The sequence below is a fragment of the Prenolepis imparis genome, unplaced genomic scaffold (assembly GCF_030444845.1).
Source record: "Prenolepis imparis isolate NDT839.2.m4 unplaced genomic scaffold, iyPreImpa1.0 SCAF_3, whole genome shotgun sequence".
NCBI lineage: Eukaryota > Metazoa > Arthropoda > Insecta > Hymenoptera > Formicidae > Prenolepis > Prenolepis imparis.
The window spans coordinates 7,982,041-8,008,562 of NW_028141161.1; the positions used below are offsets into that span (position 1 = coordinate 7,982,041).

At 37.2% G+C, this 26,522-nt stretch overlaps 5 protein-coding genes across 13 annotated transcripts; 1 reads left to right on the top strand and 4 right to left on the bottom strand.

The window, feature by feature from the left end:
• Nucleotides 1-15: 15 nt before the first annotated feature.
• Nucleotides 16-9,025, bottom strand: LOC145934432 (uncharacterized). 6 transcript variants are annotated; one of them, XR_014425026.1, is made up of 10 exons: nt 8,598-9,002; nt 8,327-8,534; nt 8,035-8,239; nt 7,811-7,945; nt 7,468-7,608; nt 7,320-7,383; nt 6,829-7,005; nt 3,218-3,572; nt 2,970-3,134; nt 16-1,067 (listed from the first exon to the last, which is right to left on the bottom strand). XR_014425026.1 is itself a non-coding variant. In XM_083034837.1 (9 exons), exons 1-9 carry the CDS (start codon nt 8,677-8,679, stop codon nt 4,326-4,328), a joined length of 1,113 nt encoding a protein of 370 aa, XP_082890963.1. In that variant the 5' UTR covers nt 8,680-9,004; the 3' UTR covers nt 4,272-4,325. The 6 variants fall into 6 exon arrangements, 5 of the variants coding, with proteins under 5 accessions (XP_082890963.1, XP_082890960.1, XP_082890961.1 ...); XM_083034837.1 differs by lacking the exons at nt 16-1,067; nt 2,970-3,134; nt 3,218-3,572 and adding exons at nt 4,272-4,337; nt 6,652-6,740 and having other exon boundaries at nt 8,598-9,004; XM_083034834.1 differs by lacking the exons at nt 16-1,067; nt 2,970-3,134; nt 3,218-3,572 and adding exons at nt 5,052-6,455; nt 6,652-6,740 and having other exon boundaries at nt 8,598-9,025.
• On the top strand, nt 919-4,329 carry Mah (solute carrier family member mahogany). Of its 2 annotated transcripts, XM_083034840.1 has the most exons (9): nt 919-1,054; nt 1,525-1,645; nt 1,827-1,939; nt 2,154-2,280; nt 2,356-2,493; nt 2,647-2,756; nt 2,945-3,151; nt 3,240-3,561; nt 3,939-4,329. In XM_083034840.1, exons 1-9 carry the CDS (start codon nt 919-921, stop codon nt 4,327-4,329), a joined length of 1,665 nt encoding a protein of 554 aa, XP_082890966.1. The 2 variants fall into 2 exon arrangements, with proteins under 2 accessions (XP_082890966.1, XP_082890965.1); XM_083034839.1 differs by lacking the exon at nt 919-1,054 and having other exon boundaries at nt 1,161-1,645; nt 1,766-1,939.
• A 974-nt stretch (nt 9,026-9,999) lies between the features above and the next one.
• LOC145933670 (uncharacterized) lies at nt 10,000-13,755 on the bottom strand. 2 transcript variants are annotated; one of them, XM_083033635.1, is made up of 6 exons: nt 13,348-13,752; nt 12,849-13,036; nt 12,603-12,779; nt 11,961-12,435; nt 11,251-11,310; nt 10,000-10,700 (listed from the first exon to the last, which is right to left on the bottom strand). In XM_083033635.1, the coding sequence occupies exons 2-6, from the start codon at nt 13,029-13,031 to the stop codon at nt 10,291-10,293; spliced, it is 1,305 nt and encodes a 434-aa protein (XP_082889761.1). In that variant the 5' UTR covers nt 13,032-13,036; nt 13,348-13,752; the 3' UTR covers nt 10,000-10,290. The 2 variants fall into 2 exon arrangements, with proteins under 2 accessions (XP_082889761.1, XP_082889762.1); XM_083033636.1 differs by lacking the exon at nt 11,251-11,310 and having other exon boundaries at nt 13,348-13,755.
• Nucleotides 13,756-14,259: 504 nt separating this feature from the next.
• Nucleotides 14,260-16,625, bottom strand: LOC145933466 (protein EFR3 homolog A). Its single transcript, XM_083033188.1, has 2 exons — nt 16,486-16,625; nt 14,260-16,090 (listed from the first exon to the last, which is right to left on the bottom strand). The coding sequence occupies exon 2, from the start codon at nt 16,015-16,017 to the stop codon at nt 14,482-14,484; it is 1,536 nt and encodes a 511-aa protein (XP_082889314.1). The 5' UTR covers nt 16,018-16,090; nt 16,486-16,625; the 3' UTR covers nt 14,260-14,481.
• Nucleotides 16,543-25,144, bottom strand: Taf1 (TATA-box binding protein associated factor 1). 2 transcript variants are annotated; one of them, XM_083033187.1, is made up of 15 exons: nt 24,471-25,143; nt 23,859-24,271; nt 23,511-23,756; nt 23,299-23,427; nt 22,030-23,213; nt 21,576-21,838; nt 21,092-21,453; nt 19,729-20,994; nt 19,368-19,610; nt 18,414-18,852; nt 18,124-18,266; nt 17,877-18,008; nt 17,526-17,655; nt 17,235-17,447; nt 16,543-16,971 (listed from the first exon to the last, which is right to left on the bottom strand). In XM_083033187.1, the coding sequence occupies exons 1-15, from the start codon at nt 24,820-24,822 to the stop codon at nt 16,748-16,750; spliced, it is 5,739 nt and encodes a 1,912-aa protein (XP_082889313.1). In that variant the 5' UTR covers nt 24,823-25,143; the 3' UTR covers nt 16,543-16,747. The 2 variants fall into 2 exon arrangements, with proteins under 2 accessions (XP_082889313.1, XP_082889312.1); XM_083033186.1 differs by having other exon boundaries at nt 17,235-17,655; nt 24,471-25,144.
• Between the last annotated feature and the right edge of the window lie 1,378 nt (nt 25,145-26,522).

Below are 26,522 nucleotides of genomic sequence, written 5' to 3' on the forward strand. Positions count from 1 at the left end.
CACAAATATCTGTAATTATTGTGAAAATATGTATTCTTACAATTATTATTGTATTAATATTTTTATTTCAACATGTGTAATAACTGATAAAACTGACAGCCGATTATAGAGTATATCAGTTTAGTTTTCTTTTTAATTTCAATATTCTTTTCATAAATAAATCCAAAGATATCTAAAGCACATAGAATTATCAATATATTAATTATTAATTAATTATCGCGATTTGACATATTAATTGTGCGTGCAAAATTCATTTAAAAAAACAATGCACGTTTATTAAAATAATAGATAAACATATAAATCATTTATCTATAAAGAGAGATCTTTATAAAAAAAAACAAAATAAAATTATATAACAAAAAAAAATTTCGCTTTAAATTGTATCGGTAGATTATAATTAGAGGAAATTAATTAACTTATTGTATGTAATAACATCACAAATGTACATAATTCGTACAAATGTTTTTGTATATTCTCAACTTTGCGATAAATATCTTTAAGTTGTAATTGTAAAAGCATTATTCAGTTCTCTGCTTGTTTAGAAATTTTTCTTCTTCCTTACAAAATAATTAATTCTATATCTTTCATTTTATGTTTATATATATTCGCTTAATGTTATTTTAAGAAAATTTTACATTGACGATTCGCTCTTAAAATAAAAACTTGTAACATACATGATATACTGACATATTAATTAAAACTTATATTAGCGTTTTGCTATCATTTACTTTGCGCCAGCTTGCTCAACTCGAAAGTCACATATATTGTAGGTCTTCCTCGCGGCTCTCGCACCCGGTAGTAAGCCGATCCGCACTCGATATATCAAGTTACCGTGGTCGCGCGCTGGCGACCTAAGAAGAACCGGTCCGGACTCTCGCCGCGATGGACCTGTCGGCTTCGTGAACAGCTAGCTCCAGCATGAACCGTGAAAATATTCCGTTGTGCTGGAGGGACGCGAATTCGGGATTGTCGCTGTTCTTCGCCACTCTGTGCATCGTCGACATCTTCGGCGTGTTCCCCATAATCGCGCTACCGCGGTCGATCATCCAATGCGGTGAGTCTTGGCCCTTTAAAAGATTAAAAAAAATTGCGCTAAAATATTCATCGAAGAGAAGACGGTTATATAAGGTATTTTGCGAAATAAGAAGAAAAAAAAAATAGTGATTTTACTTACAAATTAAAGATATTTGTCGCAAAGAGTTAAGAATTAAATTTTTTAAAAATATGTACTTGAAGGATCGATTAGTTATAAGCGATATAAGCACACACATTTGTATGGATTGTATACATTTACAATATTATATGCGATAAGTTAATTATTAATAAAAAGTGTCAGTAACAATTATTGATTTCTATGCTAGTAAAATATTTTTTTAAATAGTTTCTCTACATATTTGATTATCTTTAATTACACATACTTTGATAGATTAATACAGTGTTTATATGTAGAAAAAGGAACATTGTGTAAAATTTTAACGATATATTAATAAAAAGTATATAATATATATGCTCTTATATTATTAGGATTGTATGGGATTCCTCTGGTGCTCATTGTTTTCGGTTTACAAATTTATACGGCTATTCTACTGGGGAAGTCATGGATCATCGCGAGTACTCTGGATCCACAGATTTCACGAAAAAATCGGTACTTTTTCCCTCTCATCTCTTTCTGAACTAAAATTGAACCGATGTAACATTGAAATTTAATATGTCTATAATGCGTCACAAATCTAGAACCTCTTTCTCACGTCTATCTATTAATTAGCATTCTCCAACGAGACACATATTGAAATAGATTCCACATCTCGAGACGATTGAAATTGCAGCTACCCTCTCGCAGCTGTGACGGAATTGACGATGGGACCACGTGCACGATCCATCGTCACTCTGCTCTTAGATCTGACAGTTTTCGGTTGCGGTATTCCGAATCTGCTAGTTGGTGAGTTTTATATATAATAATAGAAAACACCTTGTATTATACTAATAAAAAAAGTAGATATTTTTTTCGTCTCGCTTTAAAATTTATTTTCCGCCATTTAAATTATCCCCACTATGTATTTTAAATAGAAATAGATACAAATAAAGAGTATCTTTCTTTGTACCATGTTATTTTTCAATGGCATATATATTTTATTGTTAAATTTATCTTTCAGCTTCGCAGAACCTGCACCTATTCGGGCTCAAAATATCGGGATTTGATCTCTCTTTTTGCTATTGGTTGCTAGTAGTCGGCATTTTACTTTGTCCTTTGATGTGGCTGGGCAGTCCGCGAGACATGAAGTGAGATAATAATCTACTTACTATGTATATTATAATAATAATTATCTTATAAATAATTTTTAAATTATTTTATAGATGGGTGGCAACGTGCTCCAGTATCGCGGTTACTTTAACAGCGATATTAATATGGTGGAGTATCATAACTGATGATCGAGCATCATCCAATTTTGCGCCAGTAGTCACTTCACCGACGTGGGATAAATTTATTTCCGGGTATACGTAGATCTTATTTTAATTATAATTAAGTAAAATAATATATATCAAAAGTATCTCATCGATTACATGAATGTTCACTTTCACCTTTGCATGAAACCGAGATCGATCGATTAATTGAAAACAAAATTAGCAATTTGAATGAACTTTCAGGTACGGCATGCTAGCCTTTCAATTCGACGTGCATCCTACCTTGATGACGATACAGGTTGATATGCGTCAGCCGCGAGAGATTGACAGAGCCATATTGTACTCTTTCTTAAGTATATATTTTTACTTCATATTTCAGTTATTTCGGTTCAGTTCATTTAGTTTCATTCGACGAATAAATTCGCCATTATTGATTTTACAATATCAGAACGATCTTTCTTATTCAGAGTATACGTTCAATTTTCATAAAATATATAGATATACCTGTCTGCTATTCTCTACATTAACTGTTTCTTTTCAGCAAGCGGATCTTTGTTCGTCGTTACCGTTTGTCTAGCTGTGTGGAAGTACGGTGGCAATACGACAGCCAATATTCTCGAAGCCATGCCGTCAGGAGCAGTTGCAGACATCGCTGTCCTGTTAGCAGCTCTTCAGTTGTGCTTCTCCAGCGTAATTGGCTACTCGGCGCTCTTCCAACATCTGGAGGATCACTGGAACGTGCGGAGAAGTAAGCAGCAAACTTATTTATATATTTATCGAAGAATTAATTAACAATTCAATTAATTAATCTCACGTCATATGTTGAATTCTTCCAGCATTCGGATGGAAACGATGCGCCATGAGATCGGCGGTGGTTTTACTTAGTGTAGCTGTGGGCGAATCGGTATCACGATTCGACATCATCATGACCCTCGTCGGTGGATCGTTAACTGGCTCGCTAGTCTTCGTGTTGCCTCCTTTAATATATAGCCGAGTGTTGGTTTTGGAAGGTAGGTCGACTCGAGCATCAACTACCGATGAAGGAAAAGTCTACTTGGGTTCTCGGAAGAGACTCAACAGCGAAGAGCAAATGGCCTCCGGAGCTCATTCGCGTTCCATCTATTACGGTTTCCTGAGTGCCACGAATAATCCTCGCAGGTACATGTTATCTAAAATTGAGGAATTAAAATTAAAACAAAGAAAATACATATTTGGATATACATTTTTTAAATATATAATTTGAAAGTTTTTATTGTTCTATTCATATTAATAAGTTCTCTCCGCCAAATATAGTCGCATTTATCAATTAATGTACTAATTTATTATTATAGTCCAGATTTTTTGTTGCTCGTTTAGCAAGATTTTATGTTTAAAATGAAGAGGGTTGATTTCATATCAGGTCTCCACTTTTTTCCAATAAATTAGCATTTTAACATAATTAACATTAAATTAATTGATAGGTGCGACTTTATTTGGCGACAGTGGAGATATATAAAGTTTATTTGAACATTTCGATATTAAATTTTTGTCAACAGCTACGCATATCTCTACTTCGATGACTTGGACGACGAGACGAATTCATGTTCGAGCGAATTTGTTGATTGCTACGATGAAGATGAAGGAGAGAAGAGGGATATCATTCAAATCCCGATGCTTAGCACTCAGGATGTTGATCAGCCGCTTCTCATCGACGCAACGGAGCCAACTACAAGTCGAACCGCGAAATCTGCAGACGATGATCCACGACAAGAGACCGCGAACAGGAAAAAGTTATGTGCCTTCGAGAGGGTGATTAATTATCTCGGCTGTTTCATAGTAACGCTTGGCATAGCGATCACGCTGTCTTCGACGTACGTCAACATCTGGAACACCATACGTTACGTGCGTTTCACGCCGCCGTGCATCATCAACGCTACCACGGATTAAGCCTCTACCTTAAAATTTAATTTTATTATACATATAATACAATTAATAATATATTTTCACACATATTCTTGAAGATACGATTCATTAAGAAAAAAATTATTGTGCTTAGAGAGGAAGTTTTCATATTTTCTTAAACACACGTCAATCTTTTCATAACGTCAATTGTTTTCAAAACAATAATGTACTATTTGGAGCCAAAATTATTTTATTTGTGAGATTTTTTTAAAGATGTTGGATAAATGTAGGTAGTTATGACAAATTAAATGCATACAAGTGCATGAAAATAAATTTGAAAATACACTACATGATTTATTTGACTTAGAATTCACAGTTTCACTTATTCCTATCTAATTTGTTGATAAATTCCAGCATCTTGAATAATACTGTCGTCAAATAAGTCGTTCTAGTACGTTCTTAATAAGAAGTCCATCTTTAGAAAGAAGTCCAGGTCCTGTCAGGTTGCGTGTACAATTGCTTAATGAATGAAACATGGTACTGAAGGTACTGGCGTCAATAATAAAAGGCAATGAAGAGGAATCAGCAAGAAAGACATTGGAGTAATATCCTTCCGTAGCCACTGGAGGAGATCAATTGTTGTTTACTTTGCGACAGTAAGAACAAGAAAAGGTGGATACGGTTGATACAAGAATTACTGAGGAAGAGAAAATAAATATTTTGATATAAGAGCACAAAAGTAACAGGAAAAGATGAATTCATATAAAAGGTATTAACTAAGAAGGCAAAGAAGAAGATGGATTAACAGGAATGACAGTAATACGAATAACAGAATGCGAAGAAGATGGTTTGACACGAGAGGGAGTAGAACAAATAATTGGAGGCAAAGGAGAATTGACACGGGAGGTAGTAGAACAAATAATAGGAGGCAAAGGAGAATTGACACGAGATGTACTAGCACAAGTAATAAGAGGCAAAGGAGTTGGATTAGCACAAGAGGCATCGGCATCAATAATTAAGACTTCAGGCGAAGAAGGTGAATTGGTATCAGAAGTCATGGACTGAATAATAGAAGGAGATAGGTTGATACGAGAGGTAGTAGAACAAGTAATAAAAGGCACAGGTGAATCGACACGAGAGGTACTAGTAACAAGAGGCAGAGAGGAACTGATAGAAGTGAAATAAGGATAAACTCGCTTGTGGTTAGATGGACTGATAGAAGGAGATGGATTAGCATGAGAAGGAGTATTGGACTGAATAACAGAAGGAGATGGATTGACACGAGAGATAGTAGAACAAGTAATAGGAGGCATAGGTGAATTGACACGAGAGGTATTAGTAACAAGAGGCAGAGGGGGACTGATAGGAGTGAAATAAGGATAAGATTGCTTGCGGTAAGGTGGATTGATAGAAGGAGATGGATTAGCATGAGAAGGACTATTGGACTGAATAACAGAAGGAGATGGATTGACACGAGAGGTAATAGAACAAATAATAGGAGGCAAAGGAGTTGGATTGGCACGAGAGGTATTGACATCAATAAAAGAATGTGAAGAAGAAGATGGATTGGTATGAGAAGTATTGGCACAAGTAACAGGAAGGATGACAGCAGAGAAATGAGGATGAGATCGCTTGCGGGAAGGTGGCTTGGTAGAAGCAGATGGTTTAGCATGAGAAGTAATAGAAGGACCTGGATTGGTACGAGAGGTACTAGCATAAGAAGAAGGAAGAGGCAAAGAAGGAGTTGGATTGGTACGAGAGGTACTAGGATAAGGAAAAAGAGGAGGAGGCAAAGAAGGAATTGGATTGGCATGACAAGCATAAGTAGGAGGGAAAAAACAAGATGATTTGATATGAGAACTGCTGACACAAGTACAAGAAAATGATGGATGAACATGAGACATAGTGTAAATGGGAGGTAGACAAGAAGTGGGATGAGAAATACCGACGCAAATAGCAGGAAACGATAAAGGAGTTCGGTTGGCACAAGTTAAAGGAGGCATACAATTTGGTCTGACATAAGAGTTTGCATGAGTACAAAACATAGGAGAATTTCGTAAGTTAGCATTGACACCAGGGTATAGAGGAGAAAATGGGCAGCGATTAGGTGGCAATTGAACATTTAACCATGAATAAGGATAATAACAAGTAATTCCGCCTCTTCTTACATCCTTCATTAACAGATAAAAATAAAAATTAAAAAATATGCATAATATATATGCAAGAATTAAGTTATTGTATACGAAATGTTTGAAATTTTTGAAAGAGAATTGTGAACTACCGTTACTTTTACATAAAAATACTTTTGTACAAGAAAAAAGTATAATATATATTTTTTTAATTAATTCTAATTATATAATTTACAACCTGAGGCTGCTGTTGATTCTCAATAGAATTAGCACCACGTATACCTTGTTTGTTAATATCTCTGTTTTCTTTTGACATGCGTACATTAGCTATAAATACGATTGTGAAATTAAGCAGTATATAAAAAACTAACATCAATCTGTGGTTTATGAAACAAATTACTTATTTGATACTTACTTGTTTTTAATGGCTTCTTATTCCGCTTCTTATATTTTCTTTTCTTCTTTTCTGATCCTGAGGATTTTTTTAAGACGTGTTTGTGAGAGTCGCCACTCATATTTTCAAATGGGACTAACGGAAGCTGCGTTGGCGTATGCAAATCCGTTTCTAATAAATGAGAAAAAAATAGAATTTCTATTTTATAATGTATAAGGATCAGGAAATGACGGATGAAAAAATGAGGATCCTTTCCATTTTCTCAATGAAAAAAGAGCAATATTACTTCTTCTATCACTCATCTCTGCAGTCATCATGTTCTCTAACTTTTTTATTTTCTGTACAGGCATGAATATGACGAAATATCCATGTTTAATATCGTTTCTTTCAGTTAAACGTACGAATTATAACAGACGTATGATATAACGTACGTATGCACATATTTATGTTCTGCAAACATAATTTTATGCACACGCAAGTTTTTTAAAGGGACATTAATTTTGTACACTTACTAGGTAATGGTTCGGAATTTACTCTGGACGGTGACGCGTTGAGAGATGTACTGCTCTGTGACTCCTAAGGAAACCAAAACACATAATAATCACATAAATATATCAAATACATATATTTAAGATTAAATTTAGAGAATATTTTACTCACACTTTCAAGTGCATTTACATATAATGGTGATGAAACAAAATCTTCTTCGATTGGTAATGCTGCTTTGTGATCAATGAAGTGTTGCATGTTTGAAGGTACCGCAGGTAATACACTGTCTGTAGCAATTGTCGTCACTGGATTCTAAGGAAACCAAGCATTTTAATATAAAAGTTTGAGATATATCAGAAACATGTAAAATTTCAGATTTAAATAGAAAATGATACATTGTTTATAAGTAATTGTCTTCAATATAGATTCTAAGCAAATCAAAACACATATGATCATACAAATATATCAAATACATATAAAATTTAAGATTAAATTTAGAAAATATTTTACTCACACTTTTAAATACATTTGTACATGATGGTAAAAAAAAATCTTCTTCGGTTGGTAATAGTTTGCGATTAATGAAGTATTGGCTGTTCGAAGGTATCGCAGGTAATACACTGTCTGTAGCAGTTGTCTTCGCTGGATTCTAAAGAAACCAAACATTTTAACATAAAAGTTTGAGGTATATCAAAAATATGCAAAATTTAAGATTAAAATAGAAAATATTCCACTCACCTGTGGCAATATGGGTATATACAATGATGGTGCATTAATAACTGTGTTTTGCGGTGCTGCTTTATGATAATTAAAGTATTTTTCATCTTTCTCTGCCTTTTCTTGTATCTCTTGTGCATATTCTTTTATCTTTTGTGCATTTTCTTTTATCTTTTGTGCATTTTCTTGTATCTCTTGTATATCTTCTTTCGTCTCTTGTGTATTTCTACAACAAAATATTAAAAGATCAAATTTTTATTGCAACTTATAAACAAATTTGCAACTCTTGCAATATTTTAATCGAGATACGAACCTGTTATAATTAATTTCTCCTTTTTTGTCTACCTCTATTAAATGTTTGTTTATAATATCCAACTTTTTAACCAATTGATCTCTAGTGTTATTATATTCAGAAAGCTCCTTCTCCAAGATGAAAGCTTGTTCCTTTAATTCATTCAATTCTATCAGATTCTGCTCGCGTTGTTCCTCCTGACGCAAACGTTTCGCTTCAAGCTCCTTTTCTGAGGTAAAATATATAAAAATAAGAGAAAGTAAGTATAAAATCAAACAAAATTAAAACACACCTGCTTGCTCCTCCAGCCTTTGTCTCATGATGTAAGTTTTTAACTTTAGTTTCATAGTTTGCCTTGTCTTTAACCGTTTCATTTTCTTACAAACTTATCTGATATATCACTTCAATGCAAATTATTTATTTTACTTCCACGTTTACCACACAATTCTTCCAAGTCTTTCTTCTTTTTCATAACAGATATTTCATCCTTGTAAGCGAGTAAATCTTCATTACAGAACGTTTAGTAGCACGGAAAAATATGCGCTAGAAGAAAAAATCTAGAGAACATTCTAGCAAATTTTCGACGAAGCACATTCAAATTTGAAAACATTTAGGACATTGGCCTAGTTTACATCGAGCACTTGATACGCATATCAAGTAGTGAATTTGAGCTGATCAGCCAATAACTGAACGAATGTACTAGTTATTTACTATTTGATGCGCGTATCAAGTGCACGATGTAAACTAGGCCATTGCATTGTTTATCTTGGTCTGCGCACACTCGATTGCTAGTGATCAGATGGTCCACGTCGCCAATTGGTCGATTCAACACGAGATCTTCTGATTGATTGGCCAAATGGAAAAAGCATCGGTCGTTGTAATTGGCTGTGGTCAAAGTGGACAACCAATCAGGTGCCAGCTAATGCTATGATATTTTCCTCCTTATTTAAAAAAGCTGTACAAAGATGATATTCCTGCAATTATAACATTATTTATAATGTTACAGAGCTATCATAGCAACATTTGCAAACACATGAACTTATACCAATTAACAATATATATAATATATTTAATTTATATATTGAAATCATTTAAAAAAAATTTTTGGAGTAATTTTTATATAAGAATATTTTTATTATAGAAATATATTGCTTTATATATATATAAATTAAATATATAATATATAATTAAATATATTAAATTATTTCAACTGCGTTATACGATATGACAAATGATGCTTCCAAAATCAATATCATTTTCCCATAGTTTTTGAATTGCGATCAATAACAAAATGTGAAATATATTGTAATTTTACAACCATTATTCGATTATTTATAGACTTGTTTTTTTAGAAAGTAGGAGATTGTTTGGCCAATCTGCAATTGTATCTCTAGATTTGAAAATTTAAAAAGATTTCCTCTGAAAAAAATAAAAAAATTATTCTGTACAAGCTGTAAAATTAAATTTTTGGAATCTTCTGAATCTCAAAGACTGTGTAATCAGAATCTTGAACAAATTATTATCTCTTAATTATGTAACATGGTAATATACATTAAAGAGATAAACTACTCGTTATATATTCATCAACACATGAGAGAGAAAAGTGTGACGACGAATTATGAGAAAGAAAGAAAAAAGTTCCGCGAGATCTGGACGATGCTGGATATGGGAATACAGATAGACAGGTCTGCAAGAACGTGTATACAATAAGGCGTTCTTTATTTCTATAAACCTTACGCTTATCTAGCAAACGTATAGAAATACTCGATACTTATTATCTAAGTTGCGTGCCGGATTAATTTGCGCAGGTAAATAAGTATAAATATATAACAAATTTCACTCTTCGCAGCGCTCGCTAACTCGTCTCGTTCGCCTCAACTCGTCAGTGTTCAATGCCCTGGACGCGGGAGCTCATAGCAAAAAAAAAAAAAAAAAAAACGGAGAGAAAAGAGAATCGTTTCTCTTCAAAAGAGAACTCTGTCCCTTTACGCAACCTCGCCATCGTCGCCGTCGGCCGTAAGCGACTTGCCGTGTTGCTGTTTGTCCCGCTTGGTGTTGTGATAGAGGTAGGAGTGTACACGCAGACTATTACTGTTCTTATATTTATTACCACAAAGCTTACACGTGAGACTTTCCAGCGGACCGTGTATATATCGGACATGGAGTTTGAGATTCTCCTTGCGAGTGAAGTGACGCAGGCACCACGGACACGCGTACATGCGTATTACCTTGCCGCGTTCCATACGCAGCGTAGGACCGAGCTCCGAGATGACGCGCAACGTCGTCTCCAGCGGCAAACTGCTGCTAGGGATACCCTTCACGGTACGCCGACCCTTGCTGCTGGGATTCGCCGTGTCGTACGCGGGATCGCCCCGAAATCCCACGTTGTTGAGACCTGTTAAGAGAAAAAAGTATGAGATGGTTGTCCGAGATGTTATATCAAATGCGAGAAACACGTTTTTCATGGCATAATGTGTGTAAGTGTACAAAGAAACAGGAAGAGAAAGAACGGTGGAAGAATTTTCATGTACATAAGCATTGTGCACCATGAGACACTGAAGATTAATATGAGACATCATTGCGTAGATTAAAAATTTATGGGATTGATTTTAAAAAAAGTGGATGACAATTTGTGCTTTCTTCTCCATTCAAGAAATTGATTCAAGACAGTGTTCATTTTATGTATGCGCAATATTATATTCAATGAAACAGCTGTATTTGAGACTGTGTATGTGTACAGATATAATTTCGCGATTTTTAGAAAGAAAGAGAGGTGGAACATCTTTTGATAAGAAACCAATTTGCAAGCAATGAAATATGAAAATAATTATACACATTCATTCTGATAAAGAATTGAATCTTACGAATTAGTTTCCCCTTAAACATGCAACTGAGAGAATAAGATTGTGAATAAGCAAATAATGCGACAAAGATGTAAAACGTACCGAACGGCTGAGTTTGTGAATTCTGATTGTAGGGAACTAACTGCATGTCTGGCGCAAAATCTGTAAGATAACATCGCTTTCTCTAAACATTCATGATGAGACGAGATGTCTGGTGAAATGCCGAATATATAAGAACTCGTGATACATCGCTTGCTCGGATTTGAAACACCCATTCGTGTGAACATGCAAAATGTGATATTGTATTGATCGTAGAGATAGAATTAAATTGACCTTAACCCCCGGCAATGTAACAAGAGCGAACCGATTTATATTACAATTATAATATATAATCAAAGATATATATTTAAACAGTCATCATAAATATCTTTTGTTGAACCGTTGGAAATTTAATAAAGAGAAATTATCATTTGTTGAAGTGATAGCGAGATCTGAGCCATTAATACTGGCCGGATACCGGGGGTTAATTGAAAAGTATGCATAAAAAGTGCTTCAGGAACTTGCATCGCAATCAAACATGTGATGATTCTCAAGAACAAAGTAACACATTCATCCGTGGCAACACTTGAGAGTGCGTCAAACCTTGAGGCGCCGATGTACCGCTGGTACAGCAAACTTTTCTCTTTGTCGAAGGGCGTTTCAGCTCCGGACGCTCGCTGACGTTTCGACGACGTCATCTACCGATAGCGTCGCCTTCTTTAAAGTACTTTAAATGCCAACGGAGCGAGGAAAGGGGGTTTAAAGATCACTACCTTGTTTCTGTTGCGCATTCTCCTCGGAGTTATAGAGTATTTTCTCCGTCGTACACGATTTGTATCTGGATTCCGTATCCGTATCCATCCTATAATCCAGTGGCTCGTGTTTTGTCTCCTGAATCACGTCAGATGTGCAATCCAAAGGCGACTCCTCCATTCCGCTCGGTTCGCCAGCGATTCTGCACGTTTCGCTGAACGTTGTCAGGGTGTCCGGGAGATTGTAATCGTCTTCCGTGCAACTATGTGGATGGCAACTGACACTCGATGTCTGTTCTGTGAATTGTCTGCTTCCGCCTGTCGAATTTTCCGTCGAAGTGTTTCGACTCGATTGCTCCTTGTCCACGATGTGATGTGTCAGTCTGTCGATAGCGGAAACATTTGTGTCATTTGTGCCAGGATCACTTTTGTCCCTTTCCACGTCGAAGAAACGATCCTCAAAGTCCTCGACGTTTCTTCCGAGAGTCCCGAGTTTCTGCAATGCAGTGATCAACTTCATGAAGAGATTCATGGGCATGTTTGATTGTTTTGATAGAATTTACACAGAGTGTCTTCTTCTCATCTTTGTTCTATAAAGCTACTATTTTGCCTAAGGTATTCTGTATTTAAAAAAAGATTCAACATACAAATTATAATACATACTTCGTCTGATTCTGCAGTCAATCCTTTTATTTGGAGGGTCTCTGCAACTTTAAGGAAGCTAGCAATATCTTCTTGCTTTATATTGACTTCTCCCTGATACATGAAATGCAGCATAGCCGATAAGTCTCGGTAATTGACATCTTTCAGTATGACAATAGGATGTTTGCACGAATTTACCTACACATACAAAATATATATCAATGAGAAAATATGACAAAACCACTATTGCTGCTGTCGAATCAATACCTTGAAAAGCTCTCTAAAATATGTGCTGCAAACTGACAATATCAGTTTGTGTGCTCGTAAGATTTGACCTTCAGCCGCTAGCGTAACATCCACAAGTTGCTCATCTGTCAGCAGAGTGTACAGGCCTGAAGATAAGTTTCTCGGAAAGCTGTTCCATACCAAGGAGAACTGCTCGTCAGCCATTATACCTATACAAAAGACATTTGATGATGACTTGGAAGAAGTGAGAGATATTAATATTACATTAGACTTACAAGAGTGCTATATTAAATCATTATATCAAGTGCTATATTAAATATTATAGTTAAATAGACAGTTGTCATCCTAATTTAGTTCTACCTCTAACTATACAACAATACTATAGCTGTCATCATTAAATATTAATCATATAAGCTAAATTATACATTCTTCAATATATAGTGTTTTTCAATAGTCATTCTCTCTTTTTAACGGTTTGACAAAGAATATTGTTGTCACCGGCTGAAACAGACTTATTTACCTTCTATAGTTTTGCGAAATTTCCCAGAAGATGCAAAGAAATTAACGATCGCTTCTCCGTCGTGTCGCGACAATGAGGAAGAGGGTGCGATCTCAGGATCCCCGTCAAACTCTATATCAGGATAAAGCGAAACCCTCGCTGACAAACTCGATTGACATGAAAGGTGGACGCCGTTCGCATTCGCTCGCGAATAATCCGCGGGGTGGAGGGTCGTCGACGGTTCGTTGGGTTCGCGGGCGACAGGTCTGAGTCACTTTGTTATTTGTGAAATTACAAAACCCCAGTGCGCCATAAATCATGCGATCTCTGGCGCGCCCCGAGATGGCGGCGCGCGATCTTTCGCAATGGCGTCGCCACTTTTTATTAATACACCAACGCAAAATATAATATATATGCATATATACATATTTTATTATATTAATTAATTTTAATATTAATTTTAATCATATATAAATTATATATATATATTTTATATTATATATATTTATATATACATATTTTATTTTTTATATATTTATATACACATATACTATATATTTTATGACATTGTTATAATAAATTTAGCTGCAATTTTTTATTACAAATATAAAGTTAGAGAAACTAATAAATATTTAAAAAATATAATATAATAAAATATATATAAATGATCTTTGATTCATTGATTATTATTACGATAATCTATTTCAAATACTATAAAGAGTTCAAAGTTTTCAACCTTTATGACATTTTTATAATAAATTGAGCTGCAACTTTTTATTACAAATATCATAAAATAAAATATAGGAAATATATAAATATAAAATATATAAAATATATATGTAAAATATATATATAAATGTATAAAATATATAAATACAAAAATATATATATGTATATATAAAGAATATAAATAAAATATTTTTAAAAAATGATCTATTTATTGAGATAGATCTCCCTATTTGAAATACTAAATAAAAATCTCTTCGTCCTTATTCGAATCTTCAATATCTTGGATAATTCATAGTTCCTTGAATTTATATTAGATCCTCTTGTTTCCACAGATCTTTTAAATATAAAATAATTATATGAATCCTTGATTCCACGGATCTCTTCCATTCATATTCCTTCGTTTTACCCAATATTCGTGGATATAATTCATGTCCGACGATCAATGATGCTGTTATGACCGTCAATTAGACGGAAACATTTCCACAGACCGTAGCGTGCCTCCCAGTCGACGAAAAACAACTCCGGCTTGTTCCAGAGAACGTGGTGCACCGCAAAGTTGTACTGGGATTGTATAGGAGGATTCAGGTGCGGCGCCCATTGCGCCCTTTCCATCACGATTCTGTTTACATAATTGTAAAATACTTTAGCCCGGTGTATCCAACAGATGAGCGACATGACGGAGATGATGGTAGCGTGCACGTGGCAGGCTACCTCCAGGCGATGATTATCCCGCCGCTGCAAGACGATCTCTTGCAGGTTCATAGCGAGACAGACCAAAGCCGCGGCAGTGAAGCCGCACGGCACCTCGACGGCGATCAGGCACATGGTGCAATACGTCATCTCCAGGTTCATCCGGGAGTCCGAGTGATTCGCCAGACTCTTCAGCAGGCTGTCGTGCAGCAACTCGCGGTGCAGCTTGAAGAACAGTCGGTCCTCCTCGCGATAGGGCGCGATGCGCAGGTTGACACGCGTGTGTTCGAAGAAGATCCTGGGCGTGTCGAAGACCGCCCGGTTGTTCCTGCGATCCAGCAGGTACTGCAGCACACGGTTGCCCAGCAGACTGGTCAGCCGACTGGCGGAACCCACCATTCGCATCAGCAGCGAGAATATCGTCGGCGTGAGGGTCTGCTCGTAGAGGCCGGCTCGATGCGTGTAAGCGGCGTATTCCAGAGTGCTGCCGAACTCGAGGACAATCTCGTCGGTCGCGTCCGGGGCCACCGTCCACGAGCACATGTGCTGCACGACCACCAACAGCTGATCGTTCGACAGATGCTTGATCGTGTTCCTTAAGCAAACCTCCAGGCCCTTCTTGAGACTCGCGTACGGCGTCGAGATGGAGGAGCCGGCTAGCGCCGCTAATCGCGTGATTATACTGGAGTGAAAGAGCCCGAGCATCCTCTCCACCGTCGTCACCGTATCCTGGGTCGGCGGCCACTCGTAGACGTCCAGCAGTTCGTACAGCACCCTGACGATGCCGCGGGCGTCTTGGACGCTGATCTTTGGCGACGACAGCTTGTCCCAGATCACGTGGGTGATCAGCCCCCCGCTGGCCGAGCTGACGTTCAGCAGGCTGCACATCACCTCGAAGCAGAAGGTCTCGAATTCCCAGAGCCGGTCGTGGCAGACGACTTCCACGATGGTCTCCACGACGTCCTGCGATCTCTCGGGCAGGTAGCTCTTCAGCAGAGCGTGATAGCAATCGCGGGCGAGCTTGAACCTCCGTCGACGCTTCCAGTCGCACAATCCGTTCGTGTGCAACAGATTCTCGTAACGTAGCAGGATCTTCAACGCCATCATGACGAGGGCTCGAGGATGGCGAGACTGCAGTTGCTCTCTCGTCGCGTTTCTCACTATTTTTACGATCTTGTCCAGAGTCTTATCCTGCTGCGACGGCGTGATTGCGATCGAGAGACTCTCGGAGATGTCATTCACTCTCCGCGTGAGATCTTCATTGGTGATCATCGTAAAATCAAGATAAAAAATTGCTAAGATCTTGAAAATCTTAGAACATTCAGCGATAAAAGCCGGAAAGCTCCTAGAAAATGAAAAAAAGAGAATTAGAACTGGAAATATTAATATGAATATAAAAAATATAACATGTAGAATGATGTAAAGATATGTATAGAGAGATGATCAAATTAAATTAAAATTTAAAAAGCGTATATTTTATGCAGGTTAAAATTTAACTTTCAATTTTTTTATATAGAATTATAATAGAAAAATGAAATTGCAACTGTTTTATTCACATTTGATTTTATCAATCGAGTTTTCATGATTGATATTGTGTTTAGCAAAGTCCAAAATTAAGATTTATCATCTCTCTTTCTCTCGCCGAGGAAAGACAGATGTCTTTCTGAATGTAATTAAAAAGTCTGTTTACGCGAGCATAGATACAAATGATTCAACACTATTTAAGACTTAGATACTTACGTAAATGTGATATAACAGTATACCGCATCGTCATGCAAGATGGTCAACACGTCGAAGTAGAAAAAAACAATATTTTATTTTGTATTTACAACTCTATACAATATATGCACATAATGTACGAAGAGTAAATCCTACAACTCTCCTCTTCAATCATACAAGATGAACTTGTATGGATTTGTGAATCCTTAACCATGTATGTGTATCCGTCCGTCGTTAGATATATATTTCTCATGTCCCTTCAACAAAGTAACAAAACGCCCGTTTAGAACCACAAATCGCCGACATCCTCGTCCGGTTGCGACAGTTGCTGCTGTTGTTGATTCTGCTGCGCTTCCTGTTTAGGAATGGTATTCTCGGGTTCGTCGTCGCTCTCGGAAACAGCCAGATCGTCCTGAATCTTATTTTCGCTTTTATCATCTCTAGCTGCCAAACCGGTCAGCAGGAAATCCGACGGATCGTAATTCGGATCGACATCCATGCTCTCATCTGCGAGCATCAACATTAGAGTTTAGTTTAACGAAAGATCAAATATACGTCATTCATTCGATTGAGGAGTGCAAAACGACCGAACGATTAGAAAATTCCCTTCATCTTCGAGGAATTTGAAAATATTTATATATTTATTTGTCTCTCTTGAATGTTTACGTCTGTGTATTGTCCCAAATTTTCATTAAATGATGAATCAGCGAATCAAGCAATAGAGGAATTAATGATTGATCGCTTGAAATTTTACTTCTCGATCTTCTTACCTTGTTGAAGAAGCTGCTGCTCGCCCACATAAAAGCCGACGTTACCTAACTGGACCATCGCCTCGGCAGCTTGTTGGCTGTCATCGTCCGCTAGTACAACACTTTCCTCCCTGACCTCGCTTAACTCCAGGGTCTCCATTTCGTTTTGTCCGGAATGTTCATCCGTAACAAAGGGCACTTCATCGAATTCATCTTCACTGGAGAATTGAAGATCTGCAATGAAGAAAGAAAGATTAAGCAAGAGCTCTTCCAATTGATACCAAATAAAGCTCAGATTATACTCTACTTTACCTTCTTCGAGCACATCTTTCTTCTTCGAGTTTCTATCCATGTCCGTTTCCATGTCTCCTTCCACGTCTACGAAATCGAAGTCGTCTATGTTCGACTTGCCAAATGGATTCTCCGGAGAACTGGTCTGGCTCTGAAGATAAATTCAATGTTAAAGGATATGTAAAAGAAATTTCAAAAGTTGCACATTGATAATAAAAGATTAACAAAGACTTAGTAATAAAATATGTATATATATATAATATATAAAATATGTATATATATAAAATATATAAAATATAAAATATATAAATATATAAATATATGCTATAGACATCAAGTATAAAAATGTTAAATATAAAAATAAATAATTACGTTTCTGAATTCAGATTCCGTGATAGTATCATAATCCGGACCAAGCCACGAAGAATCTATATCCGCTTGTTCCATCGCACGCTTTTGCACAAGTAGTATGTTGTTTTCGAGTTGTGTTAGATGTTCGTCGTACTAAAATATAACAAGTTCATCATTACCTGCAACTTCTCGCTCCAGTAATTTTCTATTTCTATTTCTATTGTACTCTTAATTTCTATATATTTAATTAATCTAAAAATGTTTGTACCTCGTCTAATGTTTCTTTACACACTTTAACCAGCAATTCTGCCTTATTTGTGAGCAGAGAATCCTTGCCATTGTAAAGCGAGCAATTTTCCAAAATCTGTTCAATATCCCTGAGAAATTCGTGACGGCTGTGATATTTATGTGCTAAAAAAAAAGAAGACACTTTGATTAATTAAAGACACACTTTTAAAAGTAGACACTTGGATTAATTTTTTTTTAGAATAAATAAATTTAGTCAAAGCGTGTAAACATCTTTTCTCTATGTAAATTAAAGATACTCAAGTCTCTTACCGGAAACTTTTTTGGATATCGTTTCTAGATCCATCGGTCTCTTCACGATATTGTAATAATCTTTCACCATTTTTTTATTGACAGGTTTCATAAATGGCCAAACTTCCGTCATGGATTTCAACTTGTTGTTGACGACGTTATCCAAGATAAAAGTGAGAGCAACCTGATCATCGTCATCCAGAAGAGGATTGATAGCCTTCTCCAGCCTCATCAAACGTTCCTCTTTCTCGCCGAGCCTCTCAACGCAGGTATCCAACATTCTTTTGGCAGCCACGGTTAACGAACTTTTCGCTCCGTTATAAAGCGTCGAGTTCTCCACAATCTGATTAACATCTGCCAAAAATTCTTCTCTACTTTGATACTTTTTCAGCCTCAAATTCTCACGTATGGTCTGCAGATCTACAGGTCGTTGTATAATCTTATGATAATCGGGAACTGCCTGATGAAAGACAAATAATAATATTTTATGTGAATTTTGAGAAATATACTTTTAATAAGTATCATTTAAATTTGTAAAATATATATATAAGTTTCTGATTATAATTAAATATTAATTTAATTTTCATTCAATTCACATTACAGATTTTAATTATTAAGACTTTATAGACTTTCAATGTGAAATATTTAAATTTCAAGTTAATACGAGCCAGAATAAATTTTTAATTTCAAGAGGAACAGACATTTATTTAATTTCTTAACATTGATACTTAAGAAAATTACAACAAATCAATTTCAATGAAAATTAATTCTTCCTTGAAACTGACGCATTATAACATCTGCGTCTGGCTCTTATTAGACAGATTTTAATTTTACTTGTTTTATGTTTTATATAAACTTATTATGTTATATCCTGCGAGAAAAAATTTCTTATTGACACTCTCAGATTTATCCTAATTATAAAATAATAGTTAAAATTAATGCATAGATAATAAAATAAAATAAAATAACGTTTACTTTTGCATTGACTGGGAATAAGAAAGGTTGCACATCCGGTAGATCCCTCATTTCATTTAGAATGCTCTCCAGTATCGTTGACATTACAACAACTGGATCAGTCCTACGTCTGTTGACTGGTCTTTGGTGGCGTTTCAGGTAATCACAGTGATCATCAGTGGGCGGTTTCCTGCGTTTCTTCGAGTTTACTGCTTCCTTCGGCACTTTGAGCAGTAGTGTACGTCTCTTCATCTCCTCGGCATGCTGAAACAAACCAGATATTCACTTACGATTTGTTTTAGATCTCTCGGATCGTGTGCTTATCCAAAACAATGTGAACATGGATCCATCGGATCACGTTAAATTCACGACGTTGGCTTACCTTGATCAATTTTGATGATAACTTCACCTTGGTCCCATCGACGTTCACCAAATCTTGATCGTCCGTGTTCAACTGCTTCTCGATCTCTTCTTCCTGCTCCTCGGTCATCGCGACGTTGACCGGTGCGGTCGTGATGCTGTTCTGGTAAAGCGGACAGGCCTTGTTGGTGCGCATGTGACCGACGTTGCCGCAGGCGCCGCACTTGAGTTTAAGATCTGGTTTGAGTTTAGGCTTTTTACGCTTGGGAGGTGACACCTCCGGTTTAGGATGCTTAGGTACAGCGGTAGTGGTAATGGAAGAAGAGGGGAAATTACAAAACGGAAGGATACTGGTCGAGGAGGTGGTAGTCGGAGTGTTGGTGCTGCTGCGATCAAATATATTGTTATTGCTATTGTTGTTGTTGCTCGAGTTGTTGATGGTGCTGCCGTTGACGACTGCTGGTCCGCCCATCATACGCTCCCTCTCCTGGTTTCGCTTGATTCGCCGCAACTGCTCTTGGAGTCTACGCTTCTCCCGCTTCATTTCCTCCTTCTGCGCCTCGTCCAACGTGGCGAACTGCTTGATGAATGTCTCGTCCTTCGAGTTACGGATCTTCAGGTACGTGTCGATCACGGCGGGCTTCCTCACCAATTCGACCCGCGTGTACTCTTTGCCCTCCGGGTTGCGGAACGTACGGTAGATTTTCAATACACGACCTTGCTGCGCGTTGAAATTGTTGATCGGACTGTCCTCCTCCTCGTCCTTCTTTTTGTTTTCCTTGCCCTTCTTGTTCTCCTGCTCCTGAGCCTCGCCCATTAGCATCTTTCGCAGTTCGTGTCGCTGTTGCTCTTCCCGCTCCAACGACAGCTGCGTGCTGGTCTTTTTATTCGACAGCATATTTTCAATGTTCTTACCCATTTCCTCGATATCCGAGCTATCCTCCTCCGAGCTCTCGCCCTCGTCCGTACTCAGTACCTCGTTCGACGAAAGAACACGATTCTGCAGGTCGAAGATACGCTGACACTCCTCCTTATAGCGCTCCTGATGTTCGGCAATAGAGAAACGGTTGCCTCGCGAAAATTTCGTCATGCCTTCTTCGCCGGCCTTTGCTTTCTCTGTCGACAAGGTTCGGACCACATCGATTACCTCCCAACGCGATAGCTTCTTGATCTCGTCCTCGGGAACGCCGAATTTACGCAACAACGCTTTCGCATTGTTCAAAGACAATCTTCTCAGATCTGCGTCTGTGCCGGTTACAGTTCTCTTTGGTTGAGCTTCTTGTTCCTCCTAATTGAAACATAATTTTATGATTTATTTTAATCTCATTTTTTGATTAATAAATTTCTAAGTTATTTAATTCTTTAAAAAATAGTTACAAACAAACCTTGCTAATAGTTGGCTTATTCGGTACTCTGACATAAGAGAAGCCTTCACCGCAGCCAGTTGGATCGGCCGGACCGGCCAATTGTAATAAGCATTTTCCTTTCATAGCCTGTATGTAAGCGCGCGTCGTATTCCACGGTGCCACCTTTACCTCATCGTCCATCTTGAGCTGCATATCTTCGTCGTCATCATCTTGTGGAGTAAATAGGAATTTCTCACCGTAACCAGCGTCTTTTAGACGCTGCTCAGCCGCGATCATGCTGAAATAAGCACAACATTGTTCCGGCGACACCATAGCGCGGATCTCTTCTTCTGTCGGCAACCTAAAGTCTGGTTTTATCACCCACCAGTTGGAGTCCATTCCTATATCATATAGAAAGTTTCCAACTTAATAATTTTAGTGTGTATTTATATAGAAGACATAAAATATATATGACAACACTTTCTTCTATAAAAAAAGCAAACATTTGATATAAATTACGTACCGGTTCTCTTAAAATCTGCGCACAGCTTTAATCTCTTCCTGATGCTGCTCTCGCTGTGAGATGGGAAGGCTTTTTTTATGTCGTCCATCTTAATCCGCCTAGGTGTATCACGCGACTTCCAGAATAATCTATATATGAACACTTGCAGGAAATCGCGCACGAAATTATTTGCTCTCTTCGAATTCGGTCCCGGCACTTCGTACAGAGGACATTCCTGTCCGGCGACGAACAACGCGTCCATCTCTCTAACGTAATATTGTTGTCTGCAATCGATTAATAAAATTAATTAAAAACAGATATAATTCTGATCGAACAAATAAGTGTGTACAAGCGAGAAAAATATGTATATATGATTAATAAAAAAGAAAAATACACAAGTTATAAATAATATAAAACTGCAAGAAACATAAAAAAGGAAAAATTAAATAACATAATCGTAAATATATATTAATACCTTGTTCTTATAACTAAGAAATCGGTGTCGGGAATCTTGTGCTCGTAAATTGGAGCTCTGTACATATTGTTCTCGATCGCCTGGATACTTTGGCCAGGGGTAAGGATGCCCAGAAACGGACTGGTGTGAGCGTACGCAGTTTCCCCGTACCTATACGTCTGCGGACCCTGATCCTTGCCAGCTCTTCTCTTGTAATAGTTCTTCATCTTGGAGCACATGCCGACCTGATTCATCAGCGGAGGATGCTCTTCCGAGAACTCGACGAGCACCAACTCACCGTCCCGACCGGTCAAGTCTTCGGGGGTTCTCATGAAAAACACGTCGCCACCACCGGAAGCAATTCTCTCCTGTTCTCGTTGCTTAGACTTCTTCTTGATGTGCTTCAGTAAAGGCAGAACGCCGTGCGGTCCTGGATGAGCAAGCGGACCGTGGCTGAACCTTCGCAACGGCGGTCTATGAAAGTTTCTCAATCGCATTGGACCCATGTGCGTTTGTACAAAAGGAACACGTAACTCCACCACCGGAGTGCTGTGCTGTATTAAATTGCCGCCGCCGACTTTCAGCCTCAACGTAGTCTCCGATGACTTGGGCATGTAATACGTATCGTTTGATATGTTGAACGGATCCCTGTCGGGCGATTTGGGCGGCGGCGGAGGCGTGTCTTCTTCGAGAACGTTGATGACGCCCGCCTTGCCCAGCAGTAACTTGCTCTTCTTCACGTGCGGATGAGGAATTTTCACCTTGGGCTGTGGACCGTTGTCCTTGTGAAGGAGCGCGGGATCGATGTCGTCCGGGATGCCCAAAACTATATTCTCGTCGTTCGGATCTAACGTGAGTATCTTCGGCTTCGGGATCTTCTTCATCTCTTCCGGATCCCAGATGACCTCCTCTTCCCACAAACCGTAAACCAGCTCCTCGTTTTCCACCGGAAATATCGAGTACCAAGTGTCGTCGTAATTCTCCTCCCGTTGTTGCTGCTGATTTCCCTTCCCCATATTCCCCATTTTATTCTTCTGAGACTGCATGTGCAACGGCGTTGCGATTTGCGAAGTAGCCAATCTGACGTTGGGCGCAACTGTAACCGGGGCACCTTTTCCCGGTTGGCTGAAGGCTTGCGCGGTTCTGTTGCCGCTCGAGGGTACCCAACCGGCCGCGTTATTCTTACTATTCAACTTTTGCATCACCTGTGGGAGAAGAAACAAATGTTATTCCTGTCACTTGCATTATTGCACGCGTGATAATAATAAAATTATCCATTAATAAAATTACCTTGTGTTTTATATCGTCTCCGTTCCAGACAACATCGTCCTCCCAATGTAATTGTGATACCATCAAAAACGCGTCATCGGCAGACTCTTCGTCCTTGGTCTCCAATTTATTGTTCTTTTGCTCTTCCATCTGTTAAAAAATTTAATAATAAGAAACACACGTTGTAATAGATTAATTTCAATATCGACCAACGTTAAAATAATATCACGCACTTTATCCCCCGTTTTGAAACCATAGTTGAATCCGTCTCCAGTTTCCGGAACCTCCAACATGTCGTACCACAACTGTGCAGGTCCAAATCTCCAGTCCGCCACCTTGGGACCCATATCGCCGTTCTCTCCGGTTTCACCCGTCTTACCAGTCTGCTCCTTGTCCTCTACCGGTAGCAGAAGCTTAGTTTCGTCATCCGAGCGACACGCCTCCGTGCAAGGTTCGGGTCCGTACTGCATTAGCCAACCCTGAAAGAGACAAACCAGAAATTTGTATAACGTTTTTTAAATTTTATACTCTTATAGAAATATACAATTGAAAATTTCATGAAGATCTGTCCTAAAACATACCTTAAATTTAGGCCTCTTATCATCCTGATCAGACCCAGAATCGGAATCTTTGATATCGTGATGCCTTTTCCTCTTACGTCGCTTCCTCACACCTCTCCATATTTGTGGCAGACTGCTCGGCTTACCCGGGCCAAATAACCTCGAGAATCTGAGGACCTTATTAGCGCGAAAGTCCGGAAATAATTCGGTGACGTCGATATTGGCATACTTGGAGGGCAACATGGAAGCTAGAGGCGTCTCTAATTTACGTTGACGCGCCGCCTCTGCCTCCTCCGCAGTTAATACTTCTTTCTCCTCAGGTATTGGCGGAGGCGGCATCAGTTGTGTATCCGACTTGCTGACAACCTCCTCGTCGTCAGCATCATAATCTGCATTCTCCTTGTCTATTCTCTTCTCGAATGCATTATTTTTCACTAAAAACAAATTGGAGTATTACATTTATAGCTTATATTGCTTTGCATTTGTCAATTAATAAGAAATAATAAATATTAATATATTATGAATTAATAGATTAATGTACGAATAGTTATAATAAATTATATATGTGTTTAAGGGAGCTTATTAGAAATGAATATCCATTATATATAAATTGTATAAATTGCAAGTACTAACAAGTGTCATCATTTATATCATCCGCCAATTCATTTATATCAGAGAAATCAAGTGCAGTAGGTGATTTTGTGAAATAATCCACATCTGTATCGTTTGCAGTTGTGTTTTGATGTTTCGTCTTGTCATCCGCTCTGTTGTTCTCTTTCTCCTCGGTGGTAGAGTCATTAGACATCATCTCACTGATAAACGAACTTAAACCGAGACGACCGAGCGAAGCTAAATGCTGTTTCGCCTCGGGATCCAAAATATCATCCTCCAACTGACCGTTATCATCAATGTTGCCAAAGAGGAAGCCAGTGATGTTGAGGCCAGACACCAAGTCTTTTTCGTTCTCCTCGTCGGAGTCCCCCATCTTATTCTTACAAAGATGGGACGATCAATTCGTAATGTAAGTACCTCTGTTACGTACACCGTAATTATATACGTAAATAAAATACAAATTTTAATGTAATGCGCCTTTTTTTTATCATGTATAGATATATTCGTCGTCACATAAATTAGGAAATTATCGATTCTATATCTTATCGGCTACTCGATACCGAATAATCGTGTAGGAATCCGGTAATCTTCCAGTTTGTTTACATAAATTACATTGCAACGACTATCCGCGAACACACGACTACGACCACGAAACGAACGGAAACCAACTAATAATCAAACTATAATTTCGGTGAATTTATCTGGGCGTTGATTATACGAATAGTAGAAGCGAAACGAAACGAAACTGAAAAAGAAAAGGATGCGCTCAAGCGACATCTGGGAATGGTCACTGACGAGGTACTATTAAAGACCGATGGTCTTACGGGAGTTAGTGTGACTGGAAAAAGAGCGCTGTGTACTAGCGCCCTCTCAGTAATATTGCGGCCGAAGTGAGAAATAGTAACTAAATCTAATTGTAAGAGATAATAAAATAATACATGTGTATAGTAACACGAGAAATGCAATTTAAAAAAAAATTATTTTAGAGTATATATATGTATATACGAGTATATACGAAATATTTATATATATATATATATATATATATATATATATAATTATTTAAATATATCGTACATGTATATATTTCGAAATGACGATGTTTCTTTTCAAATAATAAAAACATTTATTCACAGTATTTTTTAAAAAGAAAAATTTAGCTCTTAAATTTATAATATATATACACACATTTTCCACGTCATTTCAGATATTATATATATATTATTATACACATTATTATGGAAATGACATATAGGAAATGTAACAAATTTAAAAGCCAAATTTCTCTCTCTCTCTTTCTCTTTTTCTTCTTTTCTTCTTTCATATCTCGTAAACAAGCATTGAAATCTCTCCCGAGGTTTAATATTACTTATTTTACTTTTCTGGTTTGTTTTATTTATGTGACAAATGGCTTTTGTTTGTATTACATTTTTTATATTTTCTATTTGATATTTTTGAATGTAATTTTATTAGATTAATAAGATTTTTGCGATTAAAATGACATCAATTATAACATAAATTGGATAATTTTTCACTGAACAAGTAATTCAAATTACATATTTAATTAAAAATTATCCGATTTATGTCGTGTTTGGTGTCATTTTAATCGCTAAAATTTCATTAATCCATTAAAATTATTTTTAAACCGATAAAATGCAAATTAAAAGTTTTAGTTTTTATTTAAAAGATATTTACATTCGTGAATTTATTGTAGATAAGGAAAGGTTCTCGATGTCGTCGAAGGCAGAGCGAGAACGAATAAAGAGCGAGCGAAATGACGTATCATCAAAGAGTTCCGAAGTCTCTCTCGCGAGGCTCCCTTTATCTATAATCTTTCATATCATATGACATGTTACTAGAGAAAATAAAATTTGTATAATTCGCAATTTATCGATTTGAAAATAATTTTAATGGATTATTGAGATTTTTGCGATTAAAATGACACCAAACACGACATAAATCGGTTAATTTTTAATTAGATAAGCGATTAAAATTTTAATTACATATCTAATTAAAAATGAACCGATTTATGTCGTGTTTGGTGTCATTTTAATCGCAAAAATCTCAATAATC